This window comes from Myripristis murdjan, chromosome 24 (assembly GCF_902150065.1).
Source record: "Myripristis murdjan chromosome 24, fMyrMur1.1, whole genome shotgun sequence".
In the NCBI taxonomy this organism is placed as follows: Eukaryota; Metazoa; Chordata; class Actinopteri; order Holocentriformes; family Holocentridae; genus Myripristis; species Myripristis murdjan.
This window is the reverse complement of record NC_044003.1, coordinates 27,996,987-28,024,643: the sequence shown is the minus strand read 5'-3', so window position 1 is coordinate 28,024,643 and position 27,657 is coordinate 27,996,987. Positions and strand designations below refer to the sequence as shown.

The 27,657-nt window shown below is 40.8% G+C and overlaps 1 protein-coding gene across 5 annotated transcripts in view; it reads right to left on the bottom strand.

The window, feature by feature from the left end:
• Positions 1 to 27,657, bottom strand: part of fam184ab (family with sequence similarity 184 member Ab) — a 213,530-nt gene that overhangs the window by 173,372 nt on the left and 12,501 nt on the right. For 2 of the 5 annotated variants that reach the window (XM_030046615.1, XM_030046619.1), the window contains exon 1: positions 26,850 to 27,592. The exons of 1 other annotated variant lie outside the window; for it this stretch is intronic. In XM_030046615.1, coding sequence (XP_029902475.1) covers positions 26,850 to 27,011 — 162 coding nt within the window. In that variant the 5' untranslated portion in view covers positions 27,012 to 27,592. Of the gene's footprint in view, positions 1 to 26,849; positions 27,593 to 27,657 lie in introns of those variants that run through there. 2 more of the 5 variants (XM_030046616.1, XM_030046617.1) reach the window with 2 other exon arrangements.

Genomic DNA, 27,657 nt, shown 5'->3' with positions numbered 1-27,657 from the left:
ATAACATTCAACAATCATACAGGACCAAATCCATCAAAGAAGAGTGAGGGATATCAATTTCTCCACTGACAGTAGCTTCAGTACACCAGAATGCAAAGCAGCCACAAGGCACTTTGTGTTTTGAGTGATGAATGCAGCTGTGATCATAACCCACAACTGAATTTCAAACATTTCAAACTATTTATGCAGGTGATCTCACTGAGCTCAAGGTCTCCTGAGAGCCGAATACAATAAAATATTTCTATAATACAATAAAATGAAATATTAAAAATATATGAATCAATAAACAAAAGACAAAGGCATAGTACAATGACATATTTAACAACAGAAAAAAAATGCTAAAATGGTACCAAAAAAGAAATCAGATACAGCAGTCTTCCAGCCACCAAATGGAAGAAAAGTAGTTTGCCCTTTTGCCCAATACTGTGTTTACGTGAGGTGTAAATAAAATTAGGCAATCCTGAGATCTGGTGGCCTATCATAGCTTCTATCTCAAACTAATGTGAGTATAGAGGAAGTCAGGAAGCTTTATAGATGAATGAAATGCAGAGTAATTCCCTTCTTTTTGTTGGTGATGACCAGGTTTTTGATAAACAGTACAGTGATCAGCCCCATATGGATCTCCTGTAACAAAATGGAGAGAATGATCCCAGCTTCAAGCTATCCATCTGCCCATACAGCCATCTGTGATTGAAAGCAACTCGTTCACACCCATTCTCTGTCAACTGTACTTCTACCTCACAAACTGAAGTGGAAGTAGATGAGGCAGGTTGAGGGAAAGTGGATACAAAGGAAAAGGAAGGTCAGATTCTCACGATTAGTGCCTCTGCTGCCAATATGGATTTATCTGTTGCCTTCTCTTTTCCTGTGTGTGTCGAGGTGGCCGGCTTGCCCAGTCGACCATCTCTCACCAGCTGTCTCTCTCACTGGATGGACTGACCCTGACTGACACCGACTCTACCTATACAGGCTGAATGCACTCGCTTTAAAAACACATCTCGCAGCTCTTAACTCTTTCTCTCTGTCTCTCTCGCTTTCACACACACACACACACACACGCACACACACACACATATGTACGCAGTGTACGCAGTGTTTGACTCTGGTGATGACAGCTTGAGCTAAACTAGCATCAGCCTCAGATGCCAGGTGTGTGTGTTTGTGAGTGTGTGTGTCCATGGCTGATGAATGATGAGGCCACTGCCTTAACCACCTCCCAGTCGGCCGCCTGTGAAATAGAGGGTGACCTAAAGTCCCCTACATGCATGCACACACACACGCACACACACACACACACACACACACACACACACACTTCTGGATTTCACTCAGCAATCCTGCCTCTCTGTATCCTGCTTCACTCTCTCTTTGTCTCTTAAAAAGGACCATACAAGACTTTGAATGTTTGGCCAATTTACTGTAATTTACCCACATTTTACATTGAAACAAACCATTTTGCAAATCATGCAGGGGTACTATATATTTCACAACATATGATTAAAATGCCTCAATTGTCAAATTTTCATCTCGATGAATCAATGCTGAACCTCTGGGAAGGTTTATCGTGAAGTTATTACATTCCTTTAAAACTGCTGAATATCCTTCATAGTATAGCTCTATATTTTTATGATTGCAAATAGGGATTCTATATGATAGCATCTACCTGCAGTTAAGCAATTTATTCACGTAATTTATTTCAGAGAGGATCACAAACTAAACTCGTTTTACTTTCAGTTCAATTTGATTTCCTTTTTAACTTAAATAATATGAAAAGAATTAGAATCAATAAGAACCGGAATCGATAAGCAAAACCGAAATCCGAACTGGAATCGATACAATCTACAACGATATCCAACCCTATTCATAAACCACAGAACTGATAATTGCCTGTGCAAAGCAAACGTTTCCCCAGGGACTATTCTCCCTGGCGAAAGGACCGTACCACTCCACTCAATTTCAAGTCATCAAAACACACCAGTGTTGCTGTTCTTAGGAAAACTAATGTGGATGACTTTATTATGGTGATGGAATACTGCTTTGAAGAAAGTTTGAAGTCTCTGTAGTGAAATGAATGGAAACCAATGGAGTTCTAAAATATGGCTGCTTGCTTTGGGAAAACATTTACAGAAACATGAAGTATACATTTTGTAGATATTTTGTAGCTGTGCATAATCACTGGTATGGCCCTTTAATGATTTCACACTTGTATCGACAGGATGTTTTTTTCTTAGGAGTAGCAGTGTAGTGGATCTTGTAGCACCTTCTGTATCTCTCTTACTGCCTACACAAGTATGCATAAATATATTCATTGCTATCATTATCCTGGGTTTCAGTGGAGAGTTTTTAATGCTGTTTTACAAGCTTTTCAGCCCTAACAAGAACAAAATTCTGGGGGAAACACTGAAACCAGTCAACCATGAAAATGGCTCAATTTATCATGTTCAGCACAGAACAGAATCGGCAGAACTGTCAGCATAAAACATCTGCTGGTCACAGCTTCAGTCCAAAAATACACATACCAGACTTCAAGAACACCTATCAGTTTTTGTCTTTTCTTCTACTTCTTTTTTTCTTTATTAGGCTATTTGTATAAGCGTGATATGCATGACGGACATCACAAGATTAACATATTTGCAGCTTTCTATGTTGTCTTCTATGTTCAGTTCTGTTCTGGAGATTTTGACCAAATATTAATTTTGACCTTTGCGTGACCTTGGCCTGACCTTTGACCTACACTAGATATTCCAAAATGGAATCAGCTCATCCTTCACTCATTACTAGTCCCTCTACACAGTTTCATCCAAAACGATACATTACTTTTTAAGTCATGTTAAAAATAGACGAACAAAGAGAGGCAAATGCATCACCTCCATCCACCTCTGATGGCAGAGGTACTGAGAAAAAGCAAGGTCTCTTTGGCCAGCTGTACAACGTGACAAGAAACACAAGACAGGAAAGACTATCCTAACCAACTCTTCTCGAATAAGCCACACACACAGCAAGGACATGTCAAACAATAAGTATACAAACAAGCATTATTCCTAACACAGATGCACCACTTTGGTTGCTGGTGGCACTAGAGGGAAGGCCACGGAGTCACCCAAATTCCCTCGTTTCATCCTCAAGTCAACATGAACAAATTTCAAACGTTAGAACCACCACTGCCACTGTAACATCATTTTGGCCTGCTGGTGGCACTATAGGAAAGGTCATGGGGGCCACCAAAGTCTCATCATCTAGAAAACAAGAATGTTCTAACCAAATTTCATGGCAATACTAAAGTTTTTGAGAAATTACTGTGCAAGAGTAAACCTGTTGCCTTTTGGTGGTGCTAGAGAGAAGGTCATGGGGGTCACATGGGGATCATGGGGGTCTATGCAGCATCTAAACTCCATGGACTTAGCCTGAATACAACCATCTGTAACTGGACCCTGGATTTCCTAACCAACTGTCCCCAGACTGTCAGGCTGGGAAAACATCCTCCACCCTCATCCTGAACACAGGTGTCCCTCAGGGGTGTGTCCTGAGCCCTATCCTGTATGCCCTCTTCACCCATGACTGTCAACCTCTCCATGCAACTAACACCACCATAAAGTCTACAGACAACACAACTGTGTTGGGCCTGATCTCCAACAGTGACGAGGCAGCATATACAGGGAGGAGGTGCAAAGCCTGGCAGTTTGGTGTTCCACTAATAATCTCACCTGAACAACAGGAAGACGAAGGTGATGGTAGTGGACTTAAGGAAAAAGAGGAGAACCAGTCACAACCCAGTATAAAATCAAAGGTGTAGCAGTGGAGAACATCTCCAGTTTCAAATTCTTGGGTGTGAACATCACTCAAGACCTCACCTGGGCCTTGCATACAACCACCATTATCAGCAAGGCACAACAGCATCTATTTTCCTGAGGAAGCTGAGGAAAGCCAGCCTGCTACAGAACCTCCTGGTAAATTTGCACAGGTGCACTGTGGAGAGTATCATCTCATACTGCATCACAGTGTGGTTTGCCAACTGCACTAAGAAGGGCCGGAGGGCACTGCAAGCACTTATCAAGACAGCACAGTGCATCATTGAGACACAGCTTCCTGCATCTGGGGACATCTACCAGGCCCGCTGTTGGAGCAGGGCCTAAAACATCACCCACAACCCAACACACCCTGGTTACCACCACTTCCAATTACTTCACTCTGGCAGGCAATACAGGGCAATTCAGTCACACACCACAAGATTGAAAAACAGTTTCTTCCCCCAAGCTGTTAAACTAATGAACATGGCCTGGGCCCTTCACCCCCCCACCCCACTCACTCACATTTACACACTGGAGGACTTAATGTGCAATAATGTAACCCATGTGCCCTAAACTGTTTTTAGTTTTCACATGGCCCACTCTTACAACACATTATTGATACTGTCTGTTACTATGCACCTTTTTATTACACATTGTACTTTATTGCTCTTTTAATCACCAATGTCTCAACTGTGTATCAAATGTATTAATGTTCTTAAATGGTTTATTTCTCAGGGAGTGCTACCGGAATTTCATTATATTGTTGTCTGACCCTCAATATAATGACAATAAAACAACTTGATTTGAAAAAGGTGCCAGGTTTCGTCCTCTAAACAACATGAATGTTGTTGTTGAGCAAAGGTCATGGAGTCAATCAAGATGGCCAAATTTCATCCTTTCAGCGGCATGAATATGATCATCAAATTTAATACCAATCCACCTAATAGAGTTGGACATATGCCACTCTGGACCTTACAGCTGTCCAGCATGGTGACGTATAGGCCCCGCTTCCCAGCAGGACAAAAACAATCACACATAATACATAACATAATGCCATCAAAAACAACTACAGCAACAAGAAAGTAAGTGCAAAAATAGAACAAAACACAATCAAAAAATCGATTCATTGAAGGATGGCATAATAGTTGATGATAAAACTACTAGTTGACCACAGTAAGTTACATTTAATCAACATGCATTGTTGCCAGAACGCAGGGCTCATCATTTTTACATAACAACTTACAAACATGATACATTCTTTACTTGGATTGTAGAACTGATAGAACTGACTAGAGCTGTCAACCTTGTCTGCTTTTGATATTTGGAAAGCAATAGCCATACATTTTTGACAGTAGCCATTTTGGCATGAAATAGCAGGGTAAACACAGGTGTTACTTATTACATTAATTAAGGTTCTGTTCCATTTAGGACTACCAAAGCCAGGGTCCTGCTATTGTTCATGCTGACTCACTGGAAAGGGTTTGTTATACCTAAAGGGAACACAAAACCTGTGTTTACCCTGCTATTTCATGCCAAAATGGCTGCTGAGATTCCATTTCTAGATGCAATTAGCTTACGGTAGGGAATTTAGGCAAGTATCGTTATCTACAGCAAATATTCCAGCTAGGGGTGGGAATCACTGGGTAACTCATGATACAATACTATGAGTATATTTCACCTACGATGACGATGGTATCACAATACAGCTGGTTCTGCGATATGCGATATATTGTAAGATAATCTGCTAAGATGCATCACAATATCTGTAACCTAAGAGGAAAAATAGGAAAGCAGACAAGGCAACATAATTTTCTAACAAGCAGGAATCACTTATGTGTCAGTGTTTTTATGTGCACAGTGACAACAACATTAACATGACAGAACAGTTCAAGTTAAAATACCTACAGACAGGAGCAAATATGCCTCATAGGAACTCAAATGTGCCATCTGTGCAAATCAAGTTGAAGATTCAAATATCCATACTTGGCATAAGTGTATCGATAATGTATCACAAGACAAAGTATGGCCATATATTACATTATCAGTTAATTGTTTCACCCCTAATCCCACTGTAAACCACAGAGACTTGAAGAAAGAGAATGAAATGGCTTTGAGTCTTGACTGTCCAAGGTCAGCTAACTGAGCCACAACAATCATTCAAGATGTGATTAGTTCCTGTCGAATGACTGATCAAACACACAGACACACAGACACAGACACACAGACACACACACAGACACAAGTTATCCTTTGTGATGCTGGCTCAGTGTCTTAAATTAAAATGCCTTGATCAGGAATTTCATATGCAAAAAATTCCCATGCTGCAATTCTGCCTCTGTATGAGGTCAGATGTTAAATTTAGTTTCTATCAGAGCACACTGAAAGACATGTTATGGTTGTGGGTAGCTTAAGACATGATGTATGAATGGGACGATCATTATGGAGAGAAAGCCTTCAGAACAGTACAGCACTGGGTCGCTGCATTGCTGCCTATACGCTCTCTCTCCTTCTCTCTCTCTCTCTCTCTTTCCCTATCACATTCACAGTACACAGCTTCCATTAGCAGTGGCATCAGTGTCTATAGCACTTATAGCCTGCAGCTTCGCTTCATGTGTGTGTGTGTGTGATCTCGTTAGCTGTGTTTCCGAGGCAATGGGAACAAGTGACCCTGTTTTAACGGCAGATGAAACGTCAGGCCTGAGAGAGACTGGACCACGCTGCATGCTTGTGTGTGTGTGTGTGAGTTTTATGGGGTAATAAAACGACAACGGCGGGATGCCATAGCTCACCTGCAGAGCTGTCATACAAACAAGCACACAGATAAAAAGCAACTGGGTGTTGCAGCAAACGCAGCACAGTGCTGTAAATAGCAGTATTGTCCAATGTCCCGCTGAAGTGGTGCTGAAACCAAGGCTGTCCACATAATGCTCACTAAAAGCTGGCTGGAATAATACCAAAGAGGGCTTGAGCAGTGGCATGGCTTGAGAGTGAATGTGACAGATTTTTAATGATGTCTGACTTTGTTTATGAATGTTGCCATTTTGCCATTTAGATGTTATGAGTCCGGTTTATTGATCATATCTGGCTGATTAAAATTCTAAGTAGACTAGATTATAGGTGATCAGCAAAGCATCATTTCAACCCATTTCAACTGCCTGATCATATTATAGCCCTTCATTTATTATTTATGCTAATGTTCCTGAAAATGTTTTATATATTAACAGAGAACAGACTTTATCTATTCTCTGACTGGCCTAACCGGTATCAAAGCAAGTGTTTTTCCCAGGGCTATCAAGGTCAATACACATGCTTTGATTGCAATCCGACTGCAATCTGATCACGCTATACCACACACATCACATCCTCTGGTCAGGAGCTTATATTAATGCCTTTACATGCAGCAGCAGACATGTCCAGTAGAAACAAACTTGTTAATGAAATATTTCACTCTTTGCACTGCCACTCATCTGAATGTTGAGGAGTTCTAAACATTTTCAATGAGCATCCACTTTCTGTACAAACACCGCACCAAACACACCTGCCTGTTTGGTGCAAATTGTAGAATTTGAAGTTTCACTTTTGCTTTTGTTTTCACAGTCTGCTCTTTTTTAAATAATTTTTTTTGGCATTTCTGCTTTGTTCAGTAGCGATAGTAGAGAGACAGGAAAGGCAGGGGAGAGAGAGGAGAGGACATGACGCAAAGGGATCAGCTTGGAACTGTACTCAGTCTGCTGGGTTAGGACTCGCCTTGATATGTGGTACGCACTCTACCAAGTGAGCCATCAGGGTGACTTGAGGGCATTGCTATTTGACAGAATATAATGTCATACAAGAGATCAGTTCCAACCAATTTTATAATCTCTCTGTGTGTTTCGATTGGAGATGCATATGCATGTTCACTTCTATTCAATGTGGTAGTGATGCCTCCCTGACCAACCCCCAGAGGTGGTTTGGGCGATCAAATCACATTCCCTCATCAGTGCATCTTGGGTGCATAACACCTGGATTTTTGTGTGGCCAAGCACTATGCGATTATCACACAACACCAGGTGTAAAGGTGGTCCATCATTTGCCCCAAGCGATTTAGTGCTTATTTACTCTTTAAGATCACATGATGCTGAAAATGAAACTTTAGTGCATTTTGAAGATTATTAACCTATTTAAAGAAATGCTGCATAGCATTTACAGAGTATCATCATGTGCCGCCATAATGACATGACATCAGATATCTCAGAATGCTCAAGGTAAAGACGTTTCGCACTCTCTGAGTGACTTCCGAGGCCTTTCTTCCTTGTAGGAACTGTGAATTTTCACTTTCACTTTCAGACATCCCTGGAACGCCTGTCGCCCCACATGTGAAGAGATGAGGCATTATGCTGGGCCGGTGAAGCTTATCTGTAGTCCACTCTGGATCAGGGATTATAATAAGTGGGGAAGCACGCAGACACACACCGACATCCACCACAAACAGCACACACTTAATACGTTGTAGGGCGAAAAATCTGCAGTGCATTGAATAGTAGGATTTTTCTGCCCGTGAACCTTGAATAGCTCTCAGACATAATGCTGCTTTAATCCTACCCACTTTCACAGGCCAAAAATAACCAAAAATAACCGACAATTACTGCCACTGGGGTCTAACTGGCAAAAAAAAACAAACCAAAATGTGTTAGGTACGGAGGCTAGCCTAGCCAATATCACAAAAAATTCTTTATTACCCCCAATTGGACCTTTCCACAGAATTGTAGAAGATCAAGATGAAAATGTCTGGCCAGGTGTGCTAGGTAAGCATGGTGGGAAAACTACAGACAGTGGTGTCCAACATCAGCTAGCTCCAGCTTACACAAATAAAACTTAACACTAAATCATAAGGAGTATGTTGTGCACTTCACCTTATGTTCGGACAGAAACAGTCAATAACGAATATGAAAAGTTCGCCGGTGTTAGTTTTAGGATGTTGCTCAAAATCCCAAATCAATAGCTAAATGTAAGATGGCAGAAAACAGAGCAAAGCAGCTCTTTTTTCATTGCATTTTTCATATTGCATTCTCTTCCACACTCATTCTCCCTTGTTCAATTTTGACACTAGTCAGCCCTCAACTTCAAGTGATTTTGCCCTCAGGGCTCTAATCTGAAAATATATTTACATTTGTGTTAATTATCTGTCTGTCTGTCTATCTGGCATGTTTGTCAAATAAATTCAGTGCAGTGAGATAAAAACATGACGTTAAAATAATCATTCATAGGCTATTTTAGTGAATTAAACCCTTGCAACGTGAGCAAAATCTCTTGATTTCTTTCAAAAACATGGGTAAAAAGGCAATGCGCAAATTATCAAGAAATTGCCTAACTAAAACATTGATTAAAATGTTGCAAGAAAATGACAAAAAGTATGCAAAAAAATTCTGTGTATATGTGTACACACACACACACACACACACACACACACACACACACACACAAACACACACACACCCCCGGACTCCACTTTGAACACCCCTGCTTTACACAACAGATCAGAGCATTCAGTATTCAGCATTCAGTTTCTAAGGAAGCACAAATATCACTGAACCCGATGTGTTTGCTCTCACACAGAACAAGACTGTGTGTCCTGCTTGTAATTAATTTTCAATATAGGAAACTGCCATGTATAAATAATCTTCCTCAGCAAGGACTGAGACTTGCGGAAAAAATATTCAAGAGGCACAGTCTGCTGCAGCTGTATGATGCAGAGTTTGCTTTTGGATTTAACATTTTTGCCCGTTCATTATTCCTGAAATTGAGACAGCTCTGTTGGTGTTTATTTTCCATCTTTCAGGATCAATTTCTGATTTTGTGCATACTGCATATCAATATTGACCTTTCATTCCTAAAACACAAACAAGTATGCCATCCTCCAAGCTGAGCCTTATTTGAGAATTTATATTCATTGGCACGTAGGCTACATATGTCAAACTGAAGCATTCTACTCCAGCCACATTTCCCCTCAGCAAACTAGTTTTTAGAGTCGTGATCTACTAGATCAAGTGAAAGATATCTGTGCTCTAAGGAAATTAGTTAATGAATGTTTATTTGTCAAATATAGTCTGGAATCTAGCAGCATTTAAAGCACCTAAGATCTTGTTTCGATATTTTTATTTTTAGTCGTAAAAAAGTTGTAAGATGTATTGCTTTAATAACTCTGAAATGCTGTAAGATGTATTTCCCTCAGTTCACAGGAGCTACGTTAGTGGCTTCTCCTGCAGCCATTCACTGAGCTAACTCAGTTAGTGTGCAGCCCATCATTGTCTTTGCACTGGACCCTCCGGGTTAAATCGTTATTGATACTCTCATCTGACTCCTGATTGGCCAGACAAAAAGCTGATTTCCCCAAAATCTGGCATGCTCCTTTAAGATAACTTTACAACTCCACCATCATTTCAGTTGCAGTCCTGTCAGATGTAGTTCTGTGAATATGAAGGAAACACTGCACATCTCCAGATAGACTCCCAGTCTGCCTTCAGGTCAGTTTGTAGTCTGGTGATTTGTGGTGGCTGCCACCCGAGATAATCACATTTTATGGTCAGTCGCAGCGACCTTTGGTTTATACTTGAAGCAATGCCATCATTGCGATGGTCGTTGCCCTCATCATTGAGACTTAATTGACTTGAACTAGGACCCCATCGCTCCCTCAGTTGTCATGGTAACAGCAGAGTGCGCTTCCGAATGTCAATATAACTTTCATCTCACATAACAAAAGAATCAGCAGTAACTGAATATCAGAAAGTTGTTGAGAATTCAATACGTAAAATTACTTTATATCCCTGCCTATATGACACTCAACGGGTGGAATACAAGCAAATTCAGAGCAACTGAATGAACCTCTGCCATTCCCTCTGTAATCACTCAAATGTTAATACTTGGTATGTGCGACAACATCCAAAACCGAAGTGGAACAATGATGGAATGCTGGCAACATTGCAGCGATGTTTAGCCAGCTATCACAAATCGCCAGACAAATCGCCAACTACCACGACCTTTTATGGGATGGTAAACTACGGATGTGTAATTTTTTCATTAAAATGTATTTGTTTTCTTCAAAATCAGTGCCACCAGCAACAGCAATCACTGTGACATCCCTAGTGCAAAGTAACAGAGAGAGAAAGAGAGAACAGATCCATTAAAAGCCATCATTGGCTGCATCAAGGCTTACAGCCCTAAATAAATGAAGTAAACACTGGGTTTACCATAAGAGAGACAGGATAAGAGAGGACAGATAACCACAGGAGGGATTCGTGTTGAATGTGCCTTATTGATTGACCATAAACCACCACGCAGACAGCTGATTGGTTTAAAAGAAGAAATGCTGAGTCATGAGGTCATCAACCAGTCAGCCATCCAGAGTAAAGACAGGTCGAAAAGTGTGGTGGGGGTGTAAATATGGCTAAATGCAGAACAGGCAGACTCATGAATAGCGAAAACAAGGAGAGATCATTTACAATGCACATCCACCCATGTAGACATTTTCTATACATACTATATATGGCATCCTGTAGACCTGCATATGTCAATACAGCATACCTTCTGCATGTCGAACATCTGCATTGTCATTTGTAGCATATTTCTGTATAAAGATTTTCACTAACTTCTTTTTCTTAGTGTGTTGTGCTGCTGTTATCCAATTCATAGATGTTCATCCCACTTATGTCCCTGACACATTTGCTTATATACTCATTTATGTTGCATGTTCCAATTTGCATTTGCAGCAGCCTCATTTCCCAACAGGGATTACATAAGTTTCATCCGCTCTTATCGTAATAGGTGGACGGACAGAAAATTGGGTGGAATCATTTAAAGTCATAGCAAGCCCTGCTGTTGTTTGGATGTCCTGTGGCTGGAGGGAAGGACAGACCGACAGACAGACAGACAGAGAGACAGACAGATAGAGAGAAAGAGGGCGTGAAGGAGAGAGGGGCAAACAAGCCTGCCAACCAGAGAGAGAGCCAGCCAAATGGGTATGGCCTTCAGTGAAAAAAAAGGGAAAAAAAATTGCAAAAATTGCAACAATATGAAGGTGTGCAAAATAACAGCAGCACAACTTACTGGAGCAAAGACAAAATGGACCAAAGGCAAATCTGCTATAAATACAGTAAAAATACTGCATAAATCAGGTGAAATATACCAAAAAGAACAAGAGCAAGTAAAGACATTGTTCCTTGCCAATTGTGCACCCCATTCACCCCAAGTTTCAGTGGTAAGTCAGTAGAGCTGATAGGTCTTTGTCCAGGCTCAGTAATAAAAAGCACAAGAGAAATGGGCACAGCTGTGTGTCAACCAATCTGTTGGCAGCTACATGCCGAGTCAAAGAACACCCCACAAGGCCCCCTTTGGAAAAACTACAAAAAAACTGAAGTGGGCATGGCCTGGTAGGAAGTGGGCATGGCCCAACCAGTGTGAGGTTAAATGTTCTTCCTTACCCCAGGATAAGCCTTGCATTAAAATTGTTTGGTGTTAAGCTAAACCATTGGGAAATTCTGTCTTTTTTTTTTTTTTTTTTTTTTTTTTTGGTAGGCCACATCCCCTGTCAGGTCTTGTATGGGCCATGAAACAGCTGGTGAACGCTTTGTGACATCTGAATCCCTTCAGAAGACATAAGCCTTTTTATGACATGCCATGAGCACTTCCTCTCTCCCTTTTGGCCAGTGGGTGCAAAAAGTTCAGCACTTCTTTCTTGGCCCAAGACCAACCTTCCTACCAAATTTGGTAGAAATCTAAGCATCCATTTGAATGTTACAGCACTGTGTGATAGACGGACACACACCAGCTCCTAGCCCCCTTAACCTGACACAGCCAGCTGATCTCATGTGTTCATATTAGCTCTGACTAGCAAAATCATGTGGCTACTCTGCAATCAAAGCGTTATACTGAAAACTAGAATTTAGTTGGACAAATCCTTTGAAGAAGAACAGAAGTGGTTTAGGTGATGAAAACAGAGAGGGGCTGCAGTGCACTGAACTGGAAAACAAAAACATCAGTGTAGATTTTCCTTACAAACCTGTAAGCATCGTGCACCAACACATCAACAAGCTAGTGAAATGCTTATTAATATTTTGCTCACTTTCACCTTAACAGTTTCTGCCATTTGTCTAGCTCCGGTGTTGTGCAGTGTGACGGCTGTTTGATTGGACAGTAAGTTAATGATGATGACAGGTGGTTGATCCAATCACCTGCTTTATATTTTTTTGGTGAACAACCACTGCTGCCAGCCCTTTTCTGTATGGTTTGAGCTTAACAGTGCCCTGACTGCTTTGGGTAATGAAAGCATGACTATGTCGAGGCTAGGTTAAGGTTAGGTTCAGTGGAGTTGCCATTGTTTTGACTGTGAGTGCCACCCTGTTTATGCCTTATTTAACAGGTTAGCGCCCCAGCCAGGTGTTGTTTGACTTGCAGTGAAATCTCAGCAGATAATTACAGTACAGTAAGTAATACCACCTCCCTCGTTGCAATTATGATCACACCATATGAAGCTCATAAGATAGAAGTTTGTTGGAGTGCCAGCAAAAATGACCTTGGTTGTTATTCAGTGCAGGTAGATGTTTTCAGGCAGTTCGAGTCAACCAGTTTGAAGAAAGGGAAACCTATTCATATCTATTCAGCTGTGTGAATCAATATAAGCAGTGAGGAGGTGGTGCAAATGGATCTCTGGTAAATTCCCTCCCTGCTGCCATCTCTCACCCTGTCTGTCACACATGATCCTTCAACCCAATAACGTTATATTTTTCATGGGCAAACACTGAACGGCATTTATTTGCTTTTCTTACCCTTCATTTCTTTCCGTGATCATCATCTCTGATAAAGACCTGGCCAGACCCCATTGAACTGCATGAAAAGTTTGTCTGCTAATTAATCGTCTTTTAATTTGCCATGACATGCCTTGAGACCAGAAGAAATCGTCAAATTTAGCTTTGCTAAGCTTTGCAGTAACATCATAATGCCGCTGCCATGTTTGCTTATTTCTCTGAAGTGAGTGTGTTGTCAGAGAATTTGTAATTCCGCCAATCCGGCATCTCGCATGCTGGGAATGACAGCAGTTCCAGACATCATGAATTGACACGGAATTCGAAAAGTGAATGTGGCGGTTCACGAGGGCTAGATCCAGGCTGTAGTACCCCCACATGACTTGCAAATTTGCTTGTTGCGATGTAAAATGTGGGTAAATTCTAGTAGACAAGCCAGACATTCAAAATCACTGGTATGGTCCTTTAAGCTGATAATACACTAGCAAGTCTTTAGGGACATTTGGACAAAATCTGCTGGCAACAGTCAACGAATATGAGCAACTGGGCAGTCTCTGTTCAACATGTTCAGTGAGACTGTGAAGGAGAACAGTCAAACAGGGCGAGAGGAGGCGCATCCGCACAGAAACTTGTTGAATATCTCGCAGAGGCTCCATTCCTAGACATGAGAGTGCACTTGGATACTGAAACAGTAATCACAGCCAATTCGCTCAATTGGCACAAGTGGCATGCCACTTGTGATTTTTATTTGTCTGTCAGACTCTTTGGGACACAGAACATTGCAGGACTATTTATGTACAGTACGTTTTCCAGTTTGTCATCCTGTAGTGAAGTGAACTGAGCAGCATATTAGGGGATCCACTGATGCTGCTAAAAATGTATGCGGTCATGCAATCATGAGGCTATATTGAGAAAAGCAAAGACCTAATGGAATATGTTGAGTCATATGTTACACTGGTTTGATGGAAAGCTGATTCGGATATTTTTTGGACTGAAGCTGCCAGTAGCTGATATTTTGTGCCAAGATTAAATATCTTCAGTTTTGTCCATTTTCATGCCCTAAAAACTCCATGAAATTACAAGATTTCAGCACTTCCCCTGGAAAAGCATTTTTCTCAGGGTGGAAAAGCCTTTCCCCTTGCCTAAGCTTTGTCGTTCTTGTTCTGCTGTATGTCAATTAATATGTAAGTTCATTGAGAGAGAGAAAAAAAACAAGAGTCAAATTCCCTCTAATGCTTGGCCAATAAAGCTGATTCTGACTGAACACAAAGTTGTAGCCATGACAGTAGACAATGTTTCAGATCTGCCTTTCTGTTCCTGAGTTGAGGCGTTGAATAATGGCCAGAGAAGTGTTTTTGCAGAACATGATAATGTCACAGTGAAGCTAATCCTTGACATTTTGGATATAAAATGTCATCACATCATTATTTTATCCTATAATACATTTATGTGAAATTTTGTTAAAATTGGTGCGTGAATGCTCGAGTTCTGACCAAAAATGTTTTTTTGTGAGGTCACAGTGACCTTGACCTTTGACCACCAAAACCTAATGAGTTAATTCTTTAATCCATTCTTGAATCCGTTTTATGCCAAATTTGAAGAAAATTCCCTCAAGGTGTTCCTGAAATATCACATTCTCAAGAGAATGGGACGGACATGAGGTCACAGTGACCTTGACCTTTGCCTGAATTCTGATCAATGCATCCTTGAGTGGATGTTTGTGCCAAATTTGAAGACATTCCCTGAAGACATTCTTGAGATATTGCATTACCAAGAGCATGGGATGAGATCACAGTGACCTTGACCTTTGCCCAACAAATTCTAAAAAGTTCATCCTTGAGTCCAACTGGATGTTTGTGCCCAATTTGAAGAAATTTCCTCCTGAAATATCGCATTCAGAAGCATGGGAAGGATGTACAGACAGCCCCAAAACATAATATCTCTGCCTAAAGCAGTCACCACTGCTGAGGCATAGAAATAACTGCCTCAATCGAGTGAAACTGTTAAATAAACATTAAGTTTATTTAAAAAAGAAAAATGAATAAAAATGAAATTATCTAGAGTAGTACTATTTTCTTGTGTGGTCTAAGCTCTCTGCGTTGGTCAACAGTGGCTGGCAGTCGCCTGAAAGGTACGTGAAATATGTGCAAAATACAGTTAAAAACACTAATTTGAGCAAAACTCAGAGGCTGTATATACAGTATAGTTTCACCAAGCAACACTTGTCAAAGGATCGAAAACCTCTGTGGACAAAGGCAGTTATTTTTAAGACTGTTAGCTGGGGGGAAGTCCACCTCAATGGCAGGAGGCTAACAGTTAGCATTTGGAGCATCCAGCCAGTATCCAGCACTCAGTAACAATGAGAGGAAGATAGCACCACTACTGTCCTACAGAACAGCTGGGAGGCTAAGTGAAACATCTTTTTTTTTTTTTTTTTTTTCCGAAAATGAACTATTAAGGTAGAGCGGGCAGGTTTCACTCCAGCTTTTATAGACATACAGATGGCTGATTTTTTTTCTCTGGTCAGATATTATGGATATGAGTAATAATAACAACAATCGTTATAAACAATTAGCTAATTGTGACCAGGGAGGAACTTTTATCACATCAGAGGAACAGCACACTGACTTTAATATAAAAGGCCAATATCAGCCTCATTCATCAGTGTTAATCAACAGCCAATTACACACTGCTGCTGCTGTGTGTCCCGCCTGTTGCTGCATTGCTATTTGTTGCCACAGCTATCAGTCAGTCAGCTAAAGGGCAAAAGAGCAAAGTAGTGACAAGGCTTCTGGCTGTCTGAAGACAGGAAATTGTCAAGGTCAAACATTAAGAATGACTCATCAATTCACCCTCCATACACACCTCACTATCTACAGCCCCTTCCAGCACTGTGTGAGTGCGTGTGTGTGTGTGTGTGTGTGTGTCAACAGGCACATCGGCAGAGCATTATTTGCGCTGGAAAGTGCTTCAGGCCGATGTGCCTGTGTGTGTGTGTTGGTGTGGGTGAAAGCATATCTTAATGAAATCTGACAGAGAATTGTGACAATCAGTGAGGGAGCATCCTGCAGAGGTTAATAAGCTTTTCTGCTCGCAGAAACAGGACTACACACACGCGCGCGCGCACACACGCACTCACATACTCACAAACACACGCGCGCACACATACACACTATTTTTTTCTGTGTTCTCACTCTCCTAAATTATCTTTAGAGATTAGAAGGATCAAAAATCATGTACGGTATCCTCAGAGTGCTGCAAGGGACGATTTTTCCACTTTGTCACTTCTCGAAAACTCTCTCAGTGAAGTGATGTCACTCCCTGCATTCTCTCTTTTGCTTGATAATCAGCAAGTTATAATGAGATGTCAGTCACTCATCATGTCTTTTTGAGCACACCAACCGCCCTTCTTTACACACTGGTTTTCACAATGGCCTTTATCTTGCAGGTCTCTTGCAACGCTGCGTCCACTGAGTGTTGGTAGCAGTGCTGTGATGAGTTACACTGATATGGGTCTGACATTGTCCTTTAATAAGAAATCAGAGCCAGCCCATTCAGTGAGGCCCATCTCTGATATGATGCAGCGTGACTGAATGTAGGAATTCATCAATACTGCACTGGCTGGGAAGTAGGGGTGTGACTTTGTACACAGCTTTGTACACAGCCATGGAACCACTGGCCCAAATGTTTAGAACGAAAACTGAAGTTTCTTTGTTTTTCAAATGCACAAACAGGGACACACATATTCTACCTAACTCATGTCAGACTACCATCACAACGCTTGCAAATGATGAGGCTACAGTTACACATTTGGCGTAATAGCCAGTAGCTACTACACCTCAGCCCGCACTCCTTTCAAACTATTTGCTGCATCCTCACTGCTACTGCGACTGCAAAAGAAGTGTCACATCCAAATTGAGCGCACCTATCACAGCTAACTGCAATCTAGTGAGCGAGTAAATTTCATCAGAGCTCCTAGAGGTGCTTTGCATCTGAAAATACTTCATTCAGAAACTGAAACTTCCAATCACTGTAATGAATGAGGAAATAAAATGGGATGACCTTTCGCATTTTTAAGCACCATCTAGTGGTAATACATCGCAACTGTACTCACTTAGTTTTTTTTTTTTTTCTTTCATGTACATGCGTACTCAGCAAAAATTGCCAGCCAATAAACACTGAGAGACTTAGCAGTAATAGTATTAGTGGTGTAGTAGTAGTAGTACGAGTAGTTGTCATACTACAGTAGCAGTAGCAGTAGTAGTAGTAGTAATAGCACCATTAGTAACAGTAGTGGTAACCGTGTAGTAGCTATAGTAGTAATAGTTATGTAGTAGCAGTATGGGAGCAGTATCGCCAATATAGCAGCAGAAGCAGTAGTAGTATATGAACAGTAGTTTTAACAGTAGTTGCAACAGCACCAGTGGTAGCACTAGTGGTAGTAGCTGTAGCAGTATCAGTTAGGGCTGAACAATACAAAAACTTTAAAAAATCATGTTACATTAATTTTACAGATTTGCAATTGCAATATGATTCCCCATTTTAGCAGGAATAATGATTTTTGCATTGTCATTTTCATTTTCACTGATGATGGTATGATTTTCCTGGAGTTTGTACCAAACGAACATGTTCTCTTACATCTGGAAAATATAATTTGTAGGCCAGGGCATCCCTGTAGCACTGTAATAATTTATTTATGACAATGTTTGTTACACATTTCAGATTTATCAAAAAGCAGGTCCTGCAAATTGAATATTGCATTTGACTATGTTGCAGTTTTGATAAATAACTGTTCAGCCTTAGCAACAGAAGTAGTAATAGTGTAGCAGCAGTGGTGATAGTATAGTAACAATAATAGTCCTACTAGTGCTAATAGTGGTAATTGTAGTACTAGTGGTATCCTGTATTTCAGAGTTTCAGAGTCCTGTGATGGTCTAAATAATGTTTCAATGCTGTTTTTGGCAGGAAAATGATCATATTTAATGATACTGAATACCAGCACAGACTATCAGTTAACCACAAGGTTAATAAAACTTTCAGTATCGGTATGAAACGCCCCTATCAGTCACACCCTATTCCTAATTCTGGAGTCATGTTGCTGTGACCATCTGCTCCCTAACCCTGTCCAGGCTGCACACATCACTACACTACCAGCCGTGGATTATAAAACACAAACACACACACACACACACACACACACACACACACACACACACACACACACACACACACACACACACACACACACACACACACACACACACACACACACACACACACACACACACACACACACACACACACACACCCATGCAAGCATCTTGGCTGAACGCCGCTGCCAAGTGATGACCATGTTCTTGTTTCTCTGACTTCACCGGGCGACCGAAAGCAACGCCACCTTCAGCCGATAGAGTCACCCAAACACACACACACACACACACACACACACACACCAATTCTAACAGCCAGCTCTTTTGCACGTCGCCTCTTATAGGCTTTTCCACTTCAAAGCTTGTGTGTGTCTCCTTCAAGTTCTACACAATGGATAGACTACTGCCTCCGTGTCAATACTTATCACATATTTTCCACTACGATGCCTTCCACTAATGCAGTTTTCATTCGACAGAAGAGAGTTGTAAGAATTGTAAATAGATCTGATTGAACCAACCAAAACACGATTTACTGTATTAACTCACTTTAAAATTTAGAGATCTATTTAGAGATCTGGTTGACTTTAACACTGCACAAATAATCAAAAGTAATTCCATCTAGAGGTTGTTTAAAATTAGAGAGAGCCTATATGATTTTTTTTTTTTTTTTTTTTTTTTTTAAGGGTAAGGTAAATGTAAAAAAAAAAAAAAAAAAAAAGATGTATATCTCTCAAGTAGTTAGAAAGTAGTTACAAAGTCAATTTTGGTCTCTGGCCACCTGATAATTGTGCAGTTTCTGAAAGCCAACACTTGTAAAGTGATGCTAAAACATCTTTAAGTGTATAAAGGAAGTAATTTGTAAGAATGTTAGCTGGGGGGAAGTCCACTTCAATGGCAGGAGGCTAACAGTCAGCATTTGGAGTATCCAGCACTCAGTAACATTGAGAGGAAGATAGCACCACTACTGTCCTATATAACAGCTAAGAGATGGAGTGAAGTAATATCACAGTTTTCAAAATGGGTGAACTATCCCTTTAACAAAGAGGCTTGTAAACCAGTCAGAACAGGACCGAAAAGCTTGAGTCCACAAGCCTGAGAATGACCTTTGTGGTTGAAATGCATCACATATTGTTTTGTGTTTTTCCATTCACTCATTGTAAGGATGCACAGTCCAATCACACATGCAAAACATAATCAAAACTTTGCTGTCCTCACAGCATAAAGGAAGCTTATTGAGCCCTTGCTGTTTGTCACATTGCGCCTGTTGAGCTTCCTTTTTCCACACCTTTCAACTCTTGTTTTATGTTTACACCATCAACCTGCCCAGGGACTGCAGATGAAAATAACTCCAAACGGCTAAATGTCACAGCCTTACTTTTTTTGTGCATTGTCCCTTTCTAAACAAACCTAGTAAACAATCAGCAACACTTCCATCATGCCATTTTTAATTAAAGGCCAATAAAGGCCTCATACATCTACACGCCAACAGACTGGTCTAACCTTTGTTCATAGCTCAGGGTTTCCTGCAAGAGATCACTTACAAAGGATGGGAATAGATGGAGTTTTCTATGCCTCAGAAATACTAATGAGCAGGAAGCAGGTCACAGTTTTTAAAACTGCGGTCAGAATGGTTAAAAAAAAAAATATGTCTTTTGTGTATTTATCATTCAACATTTGAATAATTATTGTCTCATTTAGATGTATAATATTTGACCTCTTCCTTTACCGTTATGCACATGATGAGGCTGTGGCACTGCAGCACAGCCAAATGTTTCTAGCAAACACACACACACACACACACAACACTATGTACACACACACACACACAATCTCAGTCTGTTTCTATCCCTTGGTCCAGAAATACACAGAGAGCTCAGAGGTCTATTTCTGACTCACTTCACCACTAAAGTCAGTCAGGCATCATTAATAAAACACACATGCATACCCACACACACACATACACACACACACCCTAGGCTAGGTAATACTTTCATTATAAAGCATTCTCCTGAAGATGAGAAATGCGATGCTCTCTGGCCTGAGTGTTTGCCAGCACTTTGACAAACGCAAAAGTCTTCAAATCCTGACGCACTGTGGACAGGCTATTCCTCTATGAAAAACATCGTCCTACTTCTTACATGCCATTGGCCTGAATTATAATTTATATAGAGCTTGTTGCCATAGCAGCAAAACCCTACTTTACCTCCTTCTTGACAGCAGCGCTACAATAAAAGCATAGGAGTAAAATACAGCTCTAAATTATGAAATACAGCCCTCCGAAAAATTGTGATACCAAAATCCTTCCAGGGCCTGAGCTACACAAAGGATTAGAAAGCAGCCGTGTGGGATTATAAGCTACCTGCAACAAGTCTTAAATAACAGAGGCACAAAACAAGTCTTGTAGCACAAATCATTAGTCTAAATAGCAACACCACAGAGGAATAGCAATAGCTGACTGACTTAGTGACTGCAAGTGAAAAGGCCTGCGCTCGGCCTTCTGCTGCAAAGGTGCACTGAGCTGCAGTTTCAAAGCACCTCCGCTGAGAGATGGATCAACAATCAATGACACCAAAACTCCATCACACATATATTAACATCTTCTATCATATCCAAAGTGAGCCAAACTCTAACTATGGAAAAGGGGAAAAATAAAATTAAAAACATTTGAAAATAAAGTCCCCCCAGACAAATGAAAAATAAGAATAACAATAACAATAACAATAACAATAAGAATGATGATGACCTGAAAATAAACAAACAAACAAGAAAAAAGTACAATGAAGCCTAACTCAAAATCTGTCTGGATCAAACCAAATATTGCAATGAGAGTAAGACAATCAGAGTGGAACATTAGATAATCCTACGAGAACAGGCTGATCTGAGCAGGAGCAGGCCCACTGGCGCAAGAGCAGCCACGTCACAACAGCAGTGGGACAATAAGAAGAGGAAAAGATGGAGGAGAACAGGGGCAAGAAAATCAAAACAGCACTTGGAGGATCATAATTGCGTGGGGCAGAGTAGCAGTTTGAGCGGAACAATCAGGGTGGCAGTATAGGCCTCAGAAGTTAGACTGACGAAAAAAAAACTTTCCCCAAATATGATCCAACTCTGCCATGTCTGCTTCTTTGTCCAGTCTGATCTCTTGGGTTAAGGACGCCAAGTATTAAGAGGAGGAGCATCACAACAGCTCAAGTGGTGTGTGACTGCTCATCATGGGTGGTAAACCACTTAGTTTTTGAAAATTACGCCCATTAAGCACAGGTTATGAGAAGAAATATTTTCTTTTTCAATTATTTTGAAAGAATTAGGGGACCCCCTTTCATTTCTCCTTTACAGACAACTGATATTTTGACCCAGAGGGCTTGAAAATGCCAACAAATCAGAGAAAAGTGGCATGACTTGACATGAAAGCCAAGATCTGGTAAAGTTTTCACATAGCTCCGCTCATCGCCCCACAACGCACCATCACCTCAACCTGGTCAACGATGTCGAAGCTCACTGCATTGGTTTTCTACATGTGTCCTTTGGGCTGCATGTTCCCTGTTTATTTCTGTTGTTTACATCATGCTTTGTCTTTCTTCTGCTCATTTCCAGGAGGGATCGGTTTGACTGGACTTGCTGAAGCTGTCAAAGGAAATATACGCATTACAAAAACCTGAGCTGACAGGAAGGTCCTGCACAGAGCAATCGTAAACAAAGTGAGCCTCAGCTATCTCAAATTGTACAAACAATTGAGACAAATCTGGGGTTCACAGGCACTAGGCTGTTTTCGGCTTCCTGGTCTCCTTTTACCTCATAGTCAAATCAGCAATGTGGAAGCGCTCCCATCTGACACGGAGAGTTATTAGGGAAAAAAATAAATAAACCTCAAGTCACAGCGAAGATACATACATTTCCTTACAGCACAGTGTATGACAGCAGTTCTGACAGCAGCACAAGTTCTTTTTTGTTTCGCAGTACTAACACCTTCAGAGCAGCAAGAGCAGAATGAGAATAGCAGAATAGGCCAGTAAGAAAAAAAAAAACAGTAAAACAGTCAAAATAGCACTAAAGCAGTCAGATTCTGACAGATTGCCTGCATCATGAGGAGGATATTATTTAGAAGGTGAAAACTTCAGCTGAGGTTGGCAGAGCTAGAGATCTTAGATTTAATAATTGTATTGCCTCTGTTATGAAGGGTTACAAATTTGAACGTAGCAGTATGGTGTCGCACTGGCATTACTTTTTATTACATCATCAGCCAAAGAGTTTTTATTTGAGACCAGTGGTCAGAATAGGAATGAAGCAGTCAGAATAGGAGGCCAGCACCCTTTGAAATGTCTCAGTCAGCCTTTAGTTATCGTCAGACACAGTACGAGGCCAAAAACAGCAGAGCCCAGCCTGTGCCGGAGAGCTGCTCGGAGAGATTTCAAGGTGACTGCTAGCATTCCTGAGCACAGCAGTGCCTGTGTGGAGATCAGTGGTCAGTGTGAGCAGATGGCCCCAACACCGGGCTTGTTCCCTCAGTCGCTGCAGCCTAATGCAACAAGGCACAGGAGTACCAGGCGATGATGTGTGGCCTGTGGGAATATGGTGCGACCATGTGACATAGCCATGTGGGAGTGACCTATGACCTTCACATGTGGCTGCTGCTGTGTTCACCATTTGAAAATCCCATTTGGCTCAGCTTTCAGATGGCACACAATGCTTGGAAACTAACATATAACTCTAACCTGATTTCTCTGACAACAAGTCAACAAGTAAACAGCAGCTAAGCAGACCTGTCAGACCCCACTAGGCACATCAGGCACAGAGTCCTACCTTGCCGAGTATAGGGCCCCCACAACCAATCAGAGAAAATTTTCTTGATTTCTTTCAGAAACATAGAGAAAAATTTAGCCAAACAACGCTGTGAAAATTAGCAAAACATACTCATAAAAATTATAAGAAAATATGAATATATAGAAATGTCAAAAATGGCCTCAAAAAATAAAAAAGGCCTGAAAATTAACACAGAAAAAATAAAATAAAATAAAATAAAATACACATAAAATAAAATACACATAAATGATATGAAAATTAGAAAAAAAAATACAGGGAAATGCAATAAAAAAAATAAAAAAAAATATAGTAATCAAAACAGGTGTGATCTTTTGCACATATTGAGGCTCCACACTGAAACATGCTACATTTTTTGGTCCTTGATAGTAAAACACAAGCACCTCCTTAATGATTTTTTTTCCTCGGGCACCCAAATGTCTGGGACCAGCACTGCAGGTGAGGGTAGATTAATTTCAAATAAAACCAACGACATGAACTCTTTTCACAGCTTAAGTCATTTTTGTGATAAAATGTGACAAATTGACCTAGCAGAATCCAACTACTAGCTGGATTTTTTTCCTTTTTTGCTGCAATATTTGGCTTGCTGTAAAACATGAGCTCAAATGTTTAATTTACAAAGTGCATGAAAAAATGATCATGAGAAACCGAGGTCTGCAGAAAACTTCAACTGTGGCATCTTCACAGCTTCAGACAAGTTCCTAGCTGTTCCTCGCACACTTCAATCACCCAGCTGTAATTTGTAGCCTTAAAAAACACTAAAAAAAAAACATGCTGAACTAGAGTACAACGTGGACAAAGACAAATAGGCCCTGTTTAAGGTTTCACTTGAGAACCACCAAGGGGCAAAAATACCAAACCAGCTGGACGCAACCACTGTGTTGCAGGAAAAGCAAAAGGGGGTTTTCACGATCTCTATCCCTCTGCAAGAAGATGCACGTTTTACATGTTGGGAGGATCGGGTGAGGGGAATTCAAAAATATTTGATGATCTTACTGGTTGGAAATTTAATGCATGCCTGCTGATACAGCATGGAGTAACCACTAAAACTACACTTTTTTCCAGGGGGTAAAAGTAGACTGAGATAAAAATATGAGAACACAAAAATACAATTTGCATTTTTTCCAGCCAGTGTTAATTCTGTTGACTAAAAGTATGACTAACAGTACTTCTAAGACAAAAATGAGACAAACACTAAGCAAAAATTAACTTTTTTGATAAAAATGATAACAAATGATAACAGACCAACTGCCAGAAACAAACATATGAAAACACAACTCCTTAATTTGAAAGGGAACAGATATATGGGAAAAGTTTACTTTTATATTCCAACTCTAGTATAAAAACAAAAGCTAGATACAAAATACAACAAGCTATGATGAGGAATGTAGATTATTTTGTGTATAAGGTCAGTAACAAATTATTTAGTCAGGATTTTACAAAAAAATGTGAAAAATGACTGATTAGAATTCAATGAAAACTATCACTTGCATACACTAAATTTGCTCAGTTTTGTTGACAAAATTGAGTCTCAAAATAGAAAAATTCAAATGACTAAAATGTTATTAAAATGAGACAGCCCATTTAGTTAATTGACTGTCAAAATGAACACTGTTTCCTGTATTTTAAATGGCTGCCTCTGCACTGTCTTATAATAATGGAGAATTAGCTAACATGGTAAAAAAGACATTTTTCATTTCTTTGCGACTTAAAAAAAAAACTGTACAAAGGCCTGGCACAAACCTAGCCCAAAGCTGCTGAATTATATTTTTCAACCTCCACTTCCCTGGAGCAAAGAGAAACACTAAGAGCTCATATCCTACAGCAAGTGTCAGTGGCAAATCCACAGAGGATGTAACTGACTGGAGGTGTCAAAGCCTTTCTTGTAGACATCTTCAAAAAGCCACCTGGAAGTGTGCAGGGGACCCTGGTAGACCTCCGGCTTGATGATAATGACACAGCGGAGCAGCAAACATGTTTTGACCCTGAGTGAATTTTGCGAGGAGGCTGGGACTCTGCGTTAGAAGTTGGAAGCCTGTCATTTTGTCAAGTGGGAGATGAAAGCACCGATCCTCGGGGGGAAAACCATGCCTGTGCCGTGGAGGGCCCAGAAGTGCAAAAAAACAGCATACATATAATATGCTGGTCAGGCAGAGCACAGCAAACGTAATAATGACATAAGTCTTATCAGTGAGCACAAATTTCTGTTGACAGATACTGCATATTTGACTGAACACACACATATATATATATATATATATATATATATATATACATACACATGAAAATTTCACTTTATAGTTTATATAGCCCATACAATTTGAGCAAAATGTGCACCATTGCACAAGTACAAATTAAACATGCGCCTATTTACAAGGCATGGTAGAACGTGTCCCAAATAAGAAATAAAGAGCAGCTAAAGGGAATTCAAGGCACTGCCTTGTCCAGTTGGCAAGGTATTCAATTGTGTAATTAATAGCCTGTCTTCATCTAGGTCTAATTTTCCATTAAGGTTTGTCATGAGGGATCAAAGTTTGGAGCAAGTGCCTTATTTAGCCACGTGATTATTTATGAATCCCCAGGACAACATGGCAAGGACAAAAAGCTGCATCAGAATTCCAACATGTGCACACCTTAGGTAATGAAAGGGTAAATGATTGATGAGCTGATTAATTTCATATGCCGCTATTGATAGATGCAGCATCCGAGTGGACCAGTATCGCCTACAGACACCTGAATTCTACAGAGCGTGCTGTTCTGTCTTTAATGAGAGGACGTCGCACCGAATTCCGCTGAATAAACAGGCAATTTCATGCTTCCTTGCTTGTCAGCTCAGGCACATGGCTTGTAGAACCAGGAGTAAGAATTTCTGATAATCACTAGGAGCTAGTCTTAATTTCGGCATATATCCAGCACACCAAGCAGCACACCTTTAATTTACATTTCAACTTTTCTTCTTGGTTCACCTGCCACAACCACAGTCGCCCACCACCAAAATAACTATGACGGGGGTGTGATACACAAACATGTATCAGTTCTAGAAGTTCAAGTTATATTGGACTTAGAGCTGATGGGCGGTTTGTTTGAATGCCGAAAGTACCAGAAAACAGTGAAGATTCAGAAAAGGCGTCCCGGGTCATGTTCTACTTCGTATGTATGTCCACCAACAAACAATGTGATACTCAGTAGCAGATTTTGAATGAAATTTGGCACGACGGTCTCTTCATACCAGAACGGAATGTGTCGGTGTTCACCCAAAGGTGGATAGACTGCTTAGAAATAGGTTGTGGAATGGGCCTTATATATGTAAGTCTTACCTTTGTCAGCTGTGCTATTTTCTTGCTCATTTTCAGATGCAGGTCCTGGGTATATTCCATGGAGATGCCGGACTGGAAGGACATGCTGGATGCCGAGGATGAGGTATATTTCCCCTGGCCGGCAGGGCTGTAATACTGCTGCCAACCCGACCCAGTCGCCATCTTCACGATAATGCTTCAGATGCTTTTACTAGAGAGATACGGGCAGTAATCACAAGCTGGGAAATGGCAATGAGACGCCCAACGAGTTGTGGACGGTACTGGGACTGTGTCGGAATTTTGCCACAAGCAAGCGTTAGCTTAAATCCGTGGCAAAGCAAAAATCGCATCAAAAAGATAAAGCCTTTTTAGCCCGCAGTTTGGTAAAAGAAAGGTTCATTTTGCGTACGTTATGGTAATAATACACAGCGAACGATATAATTTGTAATTTTACGCTCCAAAGACGCTGACTACTACCATATTGTCTTAAAGATGTTGCTGTTTTTAGTAGCGCTCAGAGGGAGGCTAGCTAGGTGAACGGCCACTGTCTGTTGTCACCTGCCGCTGCTGTGGAGCCGCTTGTCGGGCAGCTGGCTGACTCCGGGTCGGTCACCTTGTTACCGAAATTTCTCACTCAGATCCGTTCAGGCTGATCTCTCCTCTGTGCATCCTGGCTCCAGTGAGTGAGCGAGTTAGAGACTGGAGGTGTGTGTGTGTATGCGAGAGAGAGAGAGAGAGTGTGTGTGTGTGGAGGATAGGCTCAGGGGCTGGTTGCTGCGCCTCTGTTGCCATGGATCACCTCAACAGTTTATGCTGCATTCACGTAGTG